Below are 15,201 nucleotides of genomic sequence, written 5' to 3'. Positions count from 1 at the left end.
TTTGATCGTTTCAATGTGCCAACCTTCTTTACCAGCCGTAACCGCGATGGAGAATGAGACAAGGCTTAAGAGTGACTCCAAGGCTCATTGACGTTTTGATCGCGCATGGTTGCAAGTTTCCAAAGTGTCATGTGTCTTTTCAAATGGCTTCATGTTTCAATTATAATGAAGCATTTGTTCAAACAAAAATGTTTTCAGTCCTTTAAGGATCATTGTAACTGATGATGTTGTTGTTGTTATTGTTATTATTATTATTATTATTATTATTTTTAATAATAATAATAATAATAGTGCTGATGTGGTGTCCTGTCCTCTGATTTGTGTGTGTGAGAGAAACACACTCACATTTCTGTTACATGGTAAAGAGTAAGTGTGTTATGGCTGTGTGTGTGTTTGAGGTCAGTGTTCTGATATTTCATCATTTCTCTTCCAGTCTGCGTGGGTGTGATCTGACAGAGGAAAGCTGTAGAGTTCTGTCCTCAGTTCTCAGATCAAACTCCTCCAGACTGAGAGAACTGGACCTGAGTCACAATAACCTGCAGGATTCAGGAGTGAAGCTGCTCTCTGCTGGACTGGAGAATCCACACTGTACACTGGAGATACTGAGGTACACACACACACTCACACACACACACACACACACACACACACTGTACACTGGAGATACTGAGGTACACACACACACACACACACACACACACACACACTCACAAACACACATCCAGTTTCCATCTGTGGTGATTGTAATTGTAGTGATGTACAGTGCATCCAGAAAGTATTCACAGCGCTTCACTTTCTCCACATTTTGTTATGTTACAGACCTTGGAGTGATTATTGACTCCAGCCTATCATTTGATGCTCATGTAGATAATATTACTAGGATAGCCTTCTTTCATCTCAGAAATATTGACTATATAATGACTGCATCATACTCCAAAAAAGTTGGGACAGTTGACTGTTTACCGCTGTGTAACATCACCTTTTCTTTTAATAACACTTATTAAGTGTTTGGGTGCTGAGTGAAGACACCAGTTGGTTAAGGTTAGCAAGGAGAATTTCCCCCCATTCATCCATTATACATTTCTTTAGCCGTGCTACTGTACGAGGCCTTCAGTGCCTTATTTTGAGCTTTATAATGCGCCACACATCGGAGGCAGGTCAGGACTGCAGGCAGGTCATGCTAGCACCAGCACTCTCTTCTTACATAACCATGCGTTTGTGGTTTGGCGTTGTCCTGCTCTGGATGGCAGCATGTGTAGCTCCAAAATGTGTACATATCTTTCTGCATTAATGATGCCCTCACAGATGTGTGTTACCCATACCATGGACACTGACACGCCCCCATACCATGGACACTGACACGCCCCCATACCATGGACACTGACACGCCCCCATACCATGGACACTGACACGCCCCCATACCATGGACACTGACACGCCCCCATACCATGGACACTGGCACGCCCCCATACCATGGACACTGACACGCCCCCATACCATGGACACTGACACGCCCCCATACCAACTGACATGCCCCATACCATGGACACTGACACGCCCCCGTACCATGGACACTGACACGCCCCCGTACCATGCACACTGACACGCCCCCGTACCATGGACACTGACACGCCCCATACCATGGGCACTGACACGCCCCCATACCATGACAGACGCTGGCTTTTGGACCTGACTCTGATCACAGCTTGGATGGTCGTTTTTCTCTTTGACTCGGAGAACACGACGGTTGTTTTTCCAAAAACTATTTAAAATGTCGACTCATCAGACCACAAAACAAGATTCCAATGTGCTACTGTCCATCTTAGATAAGACCGAGCCCAGAGAAGTGGTCGGAGCTTCGGAACAATGTATGGCCTCTGCTTTACATAGTAAACCTTAACCTGCATCTGTGGATGCAGCGGCGAATACTGTCGACTGACTAAGGTTTACCAAAGTATTCCCGAGTCCATGTCAGGATCTTCATTACAGACTCATGACAGTTTTTAAGAGAGTGACGTCTGAGGGAGCGGAGATCACGCGCATTCAGAAGTGGTTTTATGCCTCGCCCTTTATGCACCGAGATTTGACCGGATTCCTTGAATCTTTTAATTATATTGTGCACTGTAGAAGGTGAAATGACCAAAATCCTACCGATTTGTCTTTGGGGAATGTTCTTCTCAAAGTGCTGGATTATTTGCTGACATATCTGTTGGCAGATTGGCGAGCCTCGACCCGTCCTTACTCTTGAAGGACTCGGCCTTTTTTGAAGGCTCCTTATACATATGATTAGACGATAATTAGACCTCACCTGTTTCACATCGCCGCCTTCTTTCAACTCGTCACATCGCTATTAATCCTAAATGACCCCTGTCCCAACTTTTTTGGAACGTGTTGCAGCATCAATTTCAAAATGAATGTTCATCTTCCAGAAAGTTGATTAGGTAAAACATCAAATACCTCGTCTTTATGTTTTTTTGTGTAAATACGAGTCAATGTACATTTACAAATGACTCGTCATTGTTTTATTAGCATTTTCCATACTGTCCCAACTTTTTCGGTATTGGGGTTGTCTAATGTCACTACATGATGCGGAAATACTAGTTCATGCTTTCGTCACCTCTAGATTAGATTACTGTAACGCCTTACTGTCTGGATGTTCCAGTAGGAGCATAAACAAACTCCAGTTAGTCCAGAATGCAGCTGCTAGAGTCCTCACTAGAACCAGAAGATACGACACATCACCCCGATCTTATCCACACTGCATTGGCTCCCAGTGAAATCTCGCACTGATTATAAAATACTGTTATTAACCTATAAAGAACTGAATGGTCTCGATCCATGCAACTTTGATCAAAAGATGCAAAGTATGTTTGCATAAGTAGTATGCTAGAGTACGAGGCGTATGAGTTCCACTCTCCTCTGTGAAATCCACCTTCATCTTCTGTTTCTCCATCACTGCCTCCAGCTCTGTTGCCTTTCTGACATCCTGAGAAAAAAACACTCATCATTTATACAGATAATTAGCGTGTGTGTGTGTGTGTGTGCGTATGTGTGTATTTACCTCCAGCAGTGCCTTCTGTACGGCAACTTGTCTGTACACCCTCGCTCCTTCTTCAGGAATGACAGCGCGAAGTTCCTCTTTATTCAGAGAGAATAGCTGAGCTCCTGTTCACACACAAAGACACTGTGTAGTCCTGCACACACACACACACACACACACACACACACACACACACACACACACAGATATTAATAAATTAATAGATGATAATATTTTATAAAAATGTGACAAGAGGCAGTGATTCACACAGGCCACTATAGGGAGCCGGAGCACAGACTCCCCTTTTACTAGACCATTAAAAATAAAGAGAATTAGAGTCACACCAGTAACTTTGCTCCAACGAGAGTAACACACACTTTCTGTCAAACTGTCAATCAAAGTAGTGTGTGCTGATTTATAGCCCTTTGTGCTTCTCAGGCCGACATTTCTGTAAGTGGCCTAATTCATGACCGGGGTGGGGGGGGTAACCCTATCGATTGTATCAGTGGGTCAATCTAGCTCCTGTGTGTCTGGGCAGTGGTGGAGAGGGGTGTGTGGAGGGGTGTGTGGAGGGGTGTGTGGGGGAGTGGCCCCCCAACAAAGGTGTTCATGTTAATGAGTCTGTTTTTCTTTTCTTTTTTTGTGGGGGGTGAAATACGTCTGAAAAGAGTATCAGTGGTTAATATGGGGATGTGTTTGTGTTACTGTGTGGCGTTATTTCGTTTGTGTAAACACACTGTTAGAAAAGCATGATGTTTGAATGTGTACATATATGAGTAGGATATTTGTTTGTGAAATAAATGAAAACAAATGTTGATTACGTTTTTAGGAGCCCGGTTTGCCTTTGAATAAAAAGTGTAGGAGGTAAAGCGTTTTTTTTTTTTTTTTTTTTTTTTTTTTTTTTTTAAAGAATCTGTTTAAAAGAATCGTGTGTATTACATACATTCTAAACATAAAGCTTTAGGATGTAAAAATGATTAAAAGAGCTGTTTAAAAAGAATCGCACGTATTACATGACTTCTAAACAAAGATCCTTACGAGGTAAAAATGTTAGTGTCGGCTAAAAGAATCTCTGTAATGTTTAAACTAGAAGACAAAAAACCCCCATCACCTCTCTCTCTCTCTCTCTCTCTCTCTCTCTCTCTCTCTCTCTAAACCCCGCCCATACATACGTTTCAGACACACCTCTCTCTCTCTCTCTAAACCCCGCCCATACATACATGTTTCAGACACCTCTCTCTCTCTCTCTCTCTCTCTCTCTCTCTCTCTCTCTCTCTCTAAACCCTGCCCATACATACGTTTCAGACACACCTCTCTAAACCCCGCCCATACATACATGTTTCAGACACACCTCTCTCTCTCTCTCTCTCTCTTTCTCTCTCTAAACCCCGCCCATACATACATGTTTCAGACACACCTCTCTCTAAACCCCGCCCATACATACATGTTTCAGACACACCTCTCTCTCTCTCTCTCTCTTTCTCTCTCTAAACCCCGCCCATACATACATGTTTCAGACACACCTCTCTCTCTCTCTCTAAACCCCGCCCATACATACATGTTTCAGACACACCTCTCTCGCTCTCTCTAAACCCCGCCCATACATACATGTTTCAGACACACCTCTCTCTAAACCCCGCCCATACATACATGTTTCAGACACACCTCTCCCCCTCTCTCTCTAAACCCCGCCCATACATACATGTTTCAAACACACCTCTCTCTAAACCCCGCCCATACATACATGTTTCAAACACACCTCTCTCTCCCTAAACCCCGCCCATACATACATGTTTCAGACACACCTCTACTGCTCTCTCTAAACCCCGCCCATACATACGTTTCAGACACACCTCTCTCTAAACCCCGCCCATAAATACATGTTTCAGACACACCTCTCTCTAAACCCCGCCCATACATACATGTTTCAGACACACCTCTCCCCCTCTCTCTCTCTCTAAACCCCGCCCATACATACGTTTCACACACCTCTCTCTCCCTAAACCCCGCCCATACATACATGTTTCAGACACACCTCTCTCTCTCTCTAAACCCCGCCCATACATACGTTTCAGACACACCTCTCTCTCGCTCTCTTTAAACCCCGCCCATACATACATGTTTCAGACACACCTCTCTCTCTCTCTCTAAACCCCGCCCATACATACGTTTCAGACACACCTCTCTCGCTCTCTTTAAACCCCGCCCATACATATATGTTTCAGACACACCTCTCTCTAAACCCCGCCCATACATACATGTTTCAGACACACCTCTCTCTCTAAACCCCACCCATACATACATGTTTCAGACACACATCTCCCTCTCTCTCTCTCTCTCTAAACCCCGCCCATACATACATGTTTCAGACACACCTCTCTCTAAACCCCGCCCATACATACATGTTTCAGACACACACCTCTCCCTCTCTCTCTCTCTAAACCCCGCCCATACATACATGTTTCAGACACACCCCTCTCTCTCTCTCTCTCTCTCTCTCTCTCTCTCTCTCTCTCTAAACCCCGCCCATACATACATGTTTCACACACCTCTCCCTCTCTCTCTCTCTCTCTAAACCCCGCCCATACATACATGTTTCAGACACACCTCTCTCTCTCTAAACCCCGCCCATACATACATGTTTCAGACACACCCCTCTCTCTCTCTCTCTCTCTCTCACACTCTCTCTCTCTCTCTCTCTCTCTCTCTCTCTCTCTCTGTCTCTGTCTCTCTAAACCCCGCCCATACACGTGTTTCACCGGTAGACAGTACTTTCGGTCAAACTGTCAATCGAAGTAGTGTGCTAATTTATGATCTTTGTGTTTTTCCTGACAGGAAAACTTTACACAGAAGTTTCTAAGATCTCGGCTGTGTACCAGTGTTTGCGCTGTGTAATTTAAACGAACCTGCGGCTTCTCATTTTAGCACCGCTAAAGTTTTATTTTTATTTTGAGGAATACTTCAAAGAGGAGGTGGCTGTCTATCGTAACAGTGAGTGTTTTATTAGTGGTGCTTGAAAAGCACTACTATTGTTCTCTTGCATACTTATTATTATTATTATTATTATTATTATTATTATTATTATTACACTTTTTTTTCGGCACATAACTAGTCCCGCACCGTTTGTCGGAGATCGACAGGTGAGGTGTCAATTCAATCGGCTTATTGAGGAGAGGTGTGCTATGACTTTTATAAGCGATCGGAATGCAGGAATTCCCGCTACGGAAGCTCAAATACGGAAAATTTCGAATTGACTTGCATTGAGTTGTGAAAGTATTGGCCCTCTAAGGAGAAAGCTCTAAAAGTTTTGCCTCCGTACACGTTCGGCTCTAAAATGTATTGGCACATGATCTGTTCGGCTCTAAAATGTATTGGCACATGATCTGTTCGGCTCTCAAAAGTATTGGGACCCCGCACAGCCAGCTCTCAAAAGTACTGGCGCCCTTGACAGTCAGCTCTAAAAAGTATTGGCGCACTACACGGCCGGCTCTAACAATGCTGGCGCCCTATCTGTCCGGCTCTCGAAAGTATTGGCGCCGGCCAATACTAAAACATGCTAGCATGATGCTAAAACGTGCAAGCATGATGCTACAACAAGCTAGCATGATGCTAAAACATGCTAGCATCATGCTAAAACCCTGTAGCAACCTATCCATCCGGCTCTCGAAAGTATTGGCGCCCGATCCAAATTTTGTCAGTGCAAGCACCACTCACATTTTCTTCAGGAAATGTACCGGACTAGTTATTATAATAAATATTATTATTCTTCTTCCACTTTTTTCTCTCGCGTTTGTCGGAGATCGACAGGTGAGGTGTTGAATCGATCGGCTTATTGAGCAGAGGTGTGCTATGACTTTTATAAGCGATCGGAATGCCGGAATTCCCGCTACGGAAGCTCAAAGTCAGAAAATTCCCCATAGATTGCATTGAGTTTCGAAAGTATTGGCCCTCTAAACAGAAAGCTCTAAAAGAACTGCCTCTGTACACATTTGGCTCTAAAATGTATTGGCGCACAATCTGTTCAGCTCTCAGAAGTATTGGCACCCTATCTGACCGCCTCTCAAAAGTACTGGCACCCTTGATGGTCAGCTCTAAAAGGTATTGGCGCACTATACGGCCAGCTCCAACAGTGCGACGGTTGAGGTGTCGAATCGATCGGCTTATTGAGGAGAGGTGTGCTATGCATTACGGAAGTGATCGGAATGTCGGCATTCCCGGTACGGAAGCTCAAAGTCGGAGAATTTCCCATAGACTTGCATTGAGTTGTGAAAGAATTGGCGCTCTACACCGCCAGCTCTAAAAGAATTTCCTCCATACACGCCCGGCTCTCAAAAGTATTGGCAACCAATCTGTCCGGCTCTCAGAAGTATTTTCACCCCTCATGGCTGGCTCTCCATAGTATTTCCGCCCTACACGGCCAGCTCTAAAAAGTATAGCTGCACTACACGGCCGGCTCTCAGAAGTATTGGCGCCCTATGCCTCCAGCTCTCAAAAGAATTGAAGCCCATCGCGTCCAGCTCTCAAAAGTATTGGCACCCTACGCCGTCAGCTGTCAAAAGTATTGGCACCCCACTCTTCTGGCTGTCAAAAGTATTGGCACTCTACGCTTCCGGCTATCGAAAGTATTGGTGCCTGATCTGAATTTTGCCAAGGCAAGCAGCACACATTTTCTTCAGGAAATGTACTGGTCTAGTTTATTATTATTATTATTATTATTATTATTATTATTATTATTATTGTTGTGTATGTGTGTCTGTCTTATTATTTCTGTGTCTGTGTTATTATTTCAGACATCAGATATTTCTCATCTATATTAAATGTTTTCTACACATTTGATCATTTTAGAAAATGTTTGAAGGATTTTTACACGCACCCCTGCTCTCATCAGACAGAACCTCGATTGGGAAACACTGGGTTAGTTACTCGTCTGACCAATGTGTTTAACTTACTCTCCATCATCACTTTTATTCTGAGTAACATTCATTATTCACACAAAAACTACTTACACACCAATCCTCACTAATATCAGGATACTCGCTCTCATTAAGGGAAAACCAGAAAAATACATTTCTGCAGATATTTAAGTAAACTTACTCAGCGTATGAGTTCTGCTTCTTTATCTAATGATCTGCTGAGTGTTTCTAGCTCCTGTTATTTTATTTTAGTTTATATATTTGTATAGAGCTCTGACAGTTGTTCGTGCACAGCTGAATGAAGTCACGAGATAATAAATGAAGGTAATGAAATGATAATGTGTGTGATGTAGATTTTACCAGACTTTTAATTCTGTTCTCTGTATTTGCAGCGTTTACAGACTTATACTTTCAGTATTTACAGGCCTGTGCTCGATGGATCAGAAAACTGTATGATAACAAACCATATCTCTGTGTGTGTGTGTGTGTGTTTATTACCCTACCTCACTGCCCCTCCCCCTCTGCAGAATAAAGGGTTAGGAAGTGAAAGTGAAAGTCAGTCTCCATTTTGTGTGGAGGGGAAAATACAGCATTTCAGGAGTAAAAACACAGTGAGTATCTACATCTAAAGCTATAATATATAAACACACTGAATGTACACTAGATGCAGAAGAGTTTTGTGGGTTTGTACTGAAGTTTGAATGTACACAGTTTGTTTTATGACTTGATACAGAGACTATTTCCTGTAAGTGAACTCTGTGCTGATACAGGGTTTGATTTAACACACCGATGTTGGAGTGAAGTAAACGTGTGTCCTGCTGTAATCTGGAGAAGGAGACATGACCTCCAACATGAGTGTGTCTGGAGAAAAGGACTTAAAGAGAGACGAGAGGTGAGTTACTTTTCCATTCACCAGCAATAAACACACACCGTCTCATGGAACAGATCTGTATCTCTAAACACTCACTAGTTAACAGAGGAACTAAACTTTGGTTTAAGGTGTTTAATAGCAGTGAATATATCACTGATCTGATCTAAGAACAGTTTAGAGAAATCATTCACTGAGAGAAGAGTAAAAAGGACTGTGTAATGTGGAGGAGAAGAGCAGCGTAGCTTTGAGTCAGTGAACTCTACAGGCTTTAAGACCCAGCTGAGTCAGTTATCTGTGACTGGGACTCCTGACATCAGTGTAATTCCTGAGGTATGAGGCGTGTCTCCTGTTTGAATAAGTGTGCAGACTGGAGCTGAATTAAAAAGATGGAATTATTGGTGTTTAATGATGAACACATTGTGTAACAGTGCTGAGACAGCAGAGTATTAATTATTGCTGATATTTCTGTTTAATTCTAGAATGATGGAGGGAAAGAGATCAGACTCACCAGAACCCAGCTGTGTGTCCATGAAGAGTGACGCGTCAATGGATCATCCACTTCACTTCAGAGACGGAGCCAGTTCTCCTGATGTGAGGTCAGTACAGTGAGGTGTTTTACAGCAGTGTTCCACCTGATCAAACTCACTGGTCTCATTCTGAAGCCCTTCATGATCTTTATCAGGTGTTGAAGCAGTAAAACACTAAACTGTGCAGTGCTGCAGCTCTCGGACTGGCAGTGAGGAAAACTGCTTTAAGAGTTCAGTTCAGCCTGCGGTCCCTGAGCTGGAGGGTCTGTGGTGCTACACAACAACATTTACACCTGGACATTAATGACTAGATCACTATTTTATTCATAAACGTGTGTGTCTTTTTAATGTGTGTAACTTGTGTGTGAGCAGGTTGCAGGTTTTTTATTTAAGATCATGACAATTTACTGATTTAATGATGTGCAGCAGCATTATGGGTAATCAGACAGAATTTCAGCTGTAACTGTGGGAATAGAAAGTGACTTTTATTCTTTTTATAAAATAAAAGCATCTCTGTGTGTAACATTATAATATTTAGATGTGTTCCTGTGTGTTTCTAACCAGGAGCTGGAACACAAAGTCATCACTCTGATAAAGAATGAGCTGAAGAGGTTCAGGAAGCTCCTGAGTCCAGATTACCCAGCATGCACTGAGAGGGGGGTGGAGGATGAGGAGGATCTGCACAGTGTCAGAGACGGAGCGCTGAAGATCACACTGCACCTCCTGAAGAACATGAACCACACAGATCTCGCTAACACACTGCACAACAGTAAGAGCTCTGAGTCATGGCTTTATTCCATCAGGTTCACTTCAGAGAGAGGAAATAGTTTTAGATAGGAACACTTTTAGTTTGAAGTTTGAGTTTAGTATCATGTACATCTGCTGCGTTTCTGTTCTGTTCGTGGTCCAGCTTGTGGTGACTCTGTACAATGGTCCTGTTCCTTCAGGAATATTTACTACATGAATCAGGAATGAACAGCAGCATTTGAATTTGACATTTAATCCTGTGTTCAGTGATTTTACATTAAAACATGTTATTACTTTGTTTATTAGAGTCTGTGGGCTCTGTGTATCAGACAGAGCTGAAATCCAGCCTGAGAGAGAAGTTTAAAAGAATTAATGAAGGAATCTCACAGCATGGAAGCTCAGCACTTCTGAATGAGATCTACACAGATCTCTACATCACAGAGGGTTGGAGTGGAGACGTCAATCATGAACATGAGGTGAGACAGATTGAGGCAGCGTCCAGGAGACCAGCAACACAGGAGACACCCATCAAATGTAATGATCTCTTTAAAGACAAGTCCATCAGAAGTGTGCTGACTAAAGGAGTTGCTGGAATTGGAAAAACAGTCTCTGTGCAGAAGTTCATTCTGGACTGGACTGAAGGAAAAGCAAATCAGGACGTCACCTTCATGTTTCCACTTCCCTTTAGAGAGCTGAATCTGATGAAGCAGAAACATCTCAGTCTGATGGATCTTCTTCATCACTTTTTCCCAGAAATAAGAAAACTAGAAGTAATAGACTGTGACTCCTACAAAGTGGTGTTGATCTTTGATGGTCTGGATGAGTGTCGACTTCCTCTAAATTTCCAGAAGAATGAGAGATTGTGTGATGTGACAGAGTCAGCCTCAGTGGATGTGCTGCTGACGAACCTCATCAAGGAGAATCTGCTTCCCTCTGCTCTCCTCTGGATAACCTCTCGACCAGGAGCAGCCAATCAGATCCCTCCTGAGTGTGTAGACCAGGTAACAGAGGTACGAGGGTTCAGTGATCCTCAGAAAGAGGAGTACTTCAGGAAGAGGATCAGTGATCAGAGCCTGGCCAATAAAATCATCTCACACATGAAGTCTTCAAGAAGCCTCTACATCATGTGCCACATCCCAGTCTTCTGCTGGATCTCAGCCACTGTTCTAGAGAGAATGTTGGGTGAAGCAGAGAGTGGAGAGATCCCCAAGACTCTGACTCAAATGTTCACACACTTCCTGATCTTTCAGATCAAACACAAGGACCAAAAGTACCATCAGAAATGTGACCCTGATCCTCAGCAGACCAGAGCGAGTATCCTGGCACTGGGGAAACTGGCTTTCCAGCAGCTGGAGAAAGGAAACCTGATCTTCTATGAGGAAGACCTGAGAGAGTGTGGCATTGATGTGAGAGAAGTGTCAGTGTACTCAGGAGTGTGTACCCAAATCTTCAGAGAGGAGTTTGGGCTTCACCTGGGGAAGGTGTTCAGCTTTGTACATCTGAGTGTTCAGGAGTTTCTGGCTGCTTTATATGCATTTTTCTGCTTTATTTTTAGAAAGACAAATGTGTTAGTGGAGCAAAGCACTGGACGTTCTAATTTCTTCAGAAAGTCAGACATGTCTGATCTCCTCAGGACTGCAGTGAACAAGGCCTTACAGAGTGAGAACGGACACCTGGACCTGTTCCTCCGCTTCCTTCTGGGTCTCTCACTGGAGTCCAATCAGACTCTCTTACGAGGTTTAATGCCCCAGACAGGAAGCAGCTCTCACAGCAAACAGGAAACAGTCGAGTACATCAAGGAGAAGATCAGGGAGAATCCATCTCCAGAGAAATCCATCAATCTGTTCCACTGTCTGAATGAACTGAATGATCATTCTCTAGTGCAGGAAGTACAGACTTACCTGAACAGAGGAGGTTACAGTCGTCTCAGTGGAACCAGACTCTCTCCTGCTCAGTGGTCAGCTCTGGTGTTTGTGTTATTGAACTCAGATCAGGAGCTGGATGAGTTTGATTTGAGTAAATATGACCCATCAGATGAATGTCTTCTGAAGCTGCTGCCAGTGGTCAAAGCCTCCAGAAGAGCTGAGTGAGTATTTTTATTTATAAATGTATCACTGCATGGTTTATTATTTTAATGTAACACTGAACTGCACTGTTTGGATTAATGCTGGTTAATAATTACTCTAATCATCTTTAAACAAACCTCTGGTACTGTTCCAGAAGAGTTTCACTTTTTACACCAACTCGTTACGTCTGCACTGAGGGCGGGGCCATGTGGACAAAACCTCCTATCACCATTTATTACCTTTTCTCTAAAACTGATGAAGAAATGATCTCTACAGAATAACTGCATGTATTCATCACTGCTTTCTGATCATTTTGTGATCTAAACACCAGTGAAAGGCACTTTTTCTTTTCTCCTTTCATTTGAAAGTGACATTGAACAGAACTTCACAAACGAGAAGAGAAACAGAACACTGTCACCATGGGAACAATATGAATACAGCATGTGACACTGGTGATCTAGAGGATATAGGAAAATATCTATCCATAGACATGACTGATTATTCTATTTTCTGGTCCTATGATGTGTATCAGCGTATCACACCGCCCAATCTGCACTGAGGGACACGTGAGAGTGTCGTGGAAAACAATCTTTCCAACCTAAGTTAAACACTTCAGAGACAGAGGGTTTGTAGATGCCAAAGGTCATCAAACTTTATTGAAACAACAAAGTGAGACAGTCTGCAGAAAGTCTGAATTATACACACACACACGTCTTTATATACTTTTCTGAAGCAGTAAAATTATCCCTAGGGGGGCATTAACCTCTTCTTTCTAAAAACAAACCAATCTCCATCGCCTTCATGAATTACTCATATCTATATGATACATTACATTTGTGGTGCATGTGTTGTCAGTTGAATTTTCTGAAAGGTTTCATCAGGACAGGATTTTTACCCCGTCCCAGATTTCCCCCTTATACCTTAATGACCTTCTGGCTTTAGTCCCAGCCTGGTACACTTCATCCTGGAAGTCTGATCTGTTATTGTGACACTGGTATTGAAGCGAAAGGGCTTTGATTGGAAACACAGTTCTGGTGAATGTCTAATTGCTCATTTATTGCCAGAGTAAAGCTGCTTTAGACAAAACACACGGTTCTTCTAACTCCGTTTACACAGGACATACAGAGATGCAGAAAAACACCTGATGTTCAGTAACACATAGACGTCTTCTAGCTCACTACACACTTACAATAGAACTTGATTAAAACTCTTCTGTGCTTTTTCACTTTCACACCGACCTTGTTTGGGTTGGACCGATCAGACTTTCTCTTTAGATTGGATCTGGTGTGGGATTAGTTTACAGGATGAAAGAGGATTGTCCTCGAGGACGGATTTCCAGTTAGCAAAAACATCATAATAATCCCTGCTCTCTGATCTACTGAAGGATCCACACTGTAACCTGGAGACACTACAGTGAGTTACTGACTTACTGTCTCTTTACTCTACTGTATCATGCTGAATAATGTGTGTGTGTGTGTGTGTGTGTGTGTGTTTACACTGATGTTCTTCTCTGTCGTTTACAGCATTAACTATAATACACTCACCAGCACTGGCGTATGACAGGAGTCTCACCTCAAACCTCTTCTCCAGGATAAAGCAGTCTTGGTGAAGAGTTAGAACCCGTCCCACATTTCCAGCAGTTTGGGAGCTGAATCATTAAACTTAAAGGGGCAGAGCAGAAACAAAGTCAAGAACAGGCAGAAGGTCGTACACAGGAGAAATCAACACACGTAACCAAATATCTGCTGTACAAAGCAACGGCACCGATCTGCCCCGGGGATGGAGACTGACGAGGCTTAACCCTCTTACCCCTTAGTTCCCACAGTATCATATCCCATAACCCTATATTCCCCAGAGAAACAGCCAAAATCAACATTTTAATTTGAACATTTTTAGGCCTTGAAACAACTTATAATAACGTATTTGTGTAATATTACTTTGAAAATGAAGCAGTTCAGTGTTTTTACTAAACTTAGAGTACAATTCTTAACTAGAGAAATGACGAAAAATGCTCGCTAAAATCCTTCTACTCATTTAGAAGTACCATACGAGCATCAGCGTGGTCAATATATTTATAAATAATAAAACTGTGTATGCCCCCCCCAACTGTTTTAGATGTACCTGTGTTCACTGTAGGTGTAACTTTAGCTGGAACACGATTAGCTTTTCGCTTTGGCACTGTTAGTTCACTTCTACTAGCACACCAATATTCACGCTTGGGTCTTCATCGTAATGCCGGCGTAATAACGTAATCACGTTGTGACGTCGTCAACCTTCCGGGTCAAAAAATAATAATTAAATAAGAAGGAATCATAGCAGAGTAATGCCGGTACACCGGCCTTATGGGGATAACGTTTACACTGTAAATCCTCTATATCGGCCTTACGGGGATTTGGCATAGACGACCAAGCCGGTACATCGTCCTTATGGGAATAGATCACAGACGGGCAAGCCGGTTTTTCAGCCATACGGGGTAAGAGGGTTAAGTACACGTCCGGAAATGTACAGCCAACTTATCCCAAAGCACGAGGCGGGAGCAGGCGAGTACGAGATGTGATCGTCCAATGGCAAGCCGGAACATGACGCATTGCAGTGGACTGGGCTTAACAGAGGAGGAGACAAGACACCCATCCCTCCCCCGACATAGACACACAAATGGAACATAGTACAAACAGAAATACAACTGAGGACGTAACAATGGCCAAGTATCAAATAAAATGTAAACTTGCATTGATGAAGGTAATGTTGTTAGTAATTGTTTATAAATTACCATGGTAACACAGAGCTCCAAGGTATAAAAATATGGAGTTTGTCATCAATCAAACAGTAACCAGTTTTAATACCTAAAAACGTTTACGTAGCAAAATTTAGCAAAGCGCTTTACAGTAAATTAAAATGTAAGATTAAACTAATGAAATGTTGTGCAGCACATGCTTATGTTAATGTTTGTTACATTATATAATCATATAAATAAATAAGTACTCCCGAAGTCACCAGAATTGAAAGCTTTGGTGCTGTTAAACATTTAGAGATTGAG

General features: G+C 42.7%; 1 protein-coding gene across 6 annotated transcripts; it reads left to right on the top strand.

Moving 5' to 3' along the window:
* Positions 1-373: 373 nt before the first annotated feature.
* On the top strand, positions 374-14,894 carry LOC128630838 (NLR family CARD domain-containing protein 3-like). 6 transcript variants are annotated; one of them, XM_053679125.1, is made up of 8 exons: positions 374-607; positions 8,481-8,564; positions 8,724-8,845; positions 9,304-9,420; positions 9,916-10,120; positions 10,405-12,184; positions 13,461-13,577; positions 13,688-14,894. In XM_053679125.1, the coding sequence occupies exons 5-7, from the start codon at positions 10,084-10,086 to the stop codon at positions 13,519-13,521; spliced, it is 1,878 nt and encodes a 625-aa protein (XP_053535100.1). In that variant the 5' UTR covers positions 374-607; positions 8,481-8,564; positions 8,724-8,845; positions 9,304-9,420; positions 9,916-10,083; the 3' UTR covers positions 13,522-13,577; positions 13,688-14,894. The 6 variants fall into 6 exon arrangements, 5 of the variants coding, with proteins under 5 accessions (XP_053535100.1, XP_053535099.1, XP_053535101.1 ...); XM_053679124.1 differs by lacking the exon at positions 374-607 and adding an exon at positions 7,797-8,277; XM_053679126.1 differs by lacking the exon at positions 374-607 and adding an exon at positions 7,798-7,954.
* Positions 14,895-15,201: the final 307 nt, after the last annotated feature.

This window comes from Ictalurus punctatus, unplaced genomic scaffold (genome assembly GCF_001660625.3).
Source record: "Ictalurus punctatus breed USDA103 unplaced genomic scaffold, Coco_2.0 Super-Scaffold_100068, whole genome shotgun sequence".
Lineage (NCBI taxonomy): Eukaryota > Metazoa > Chordata > Actinopteri > Siluriformes > Ictaluridae > Ictalurus > Ictalurus punctatus.
The sequence above is the reverse complement of the archived record's forward strand: the minus strand, read 5'-3'. Positions and strand labels throughout refer to the sequence as shown.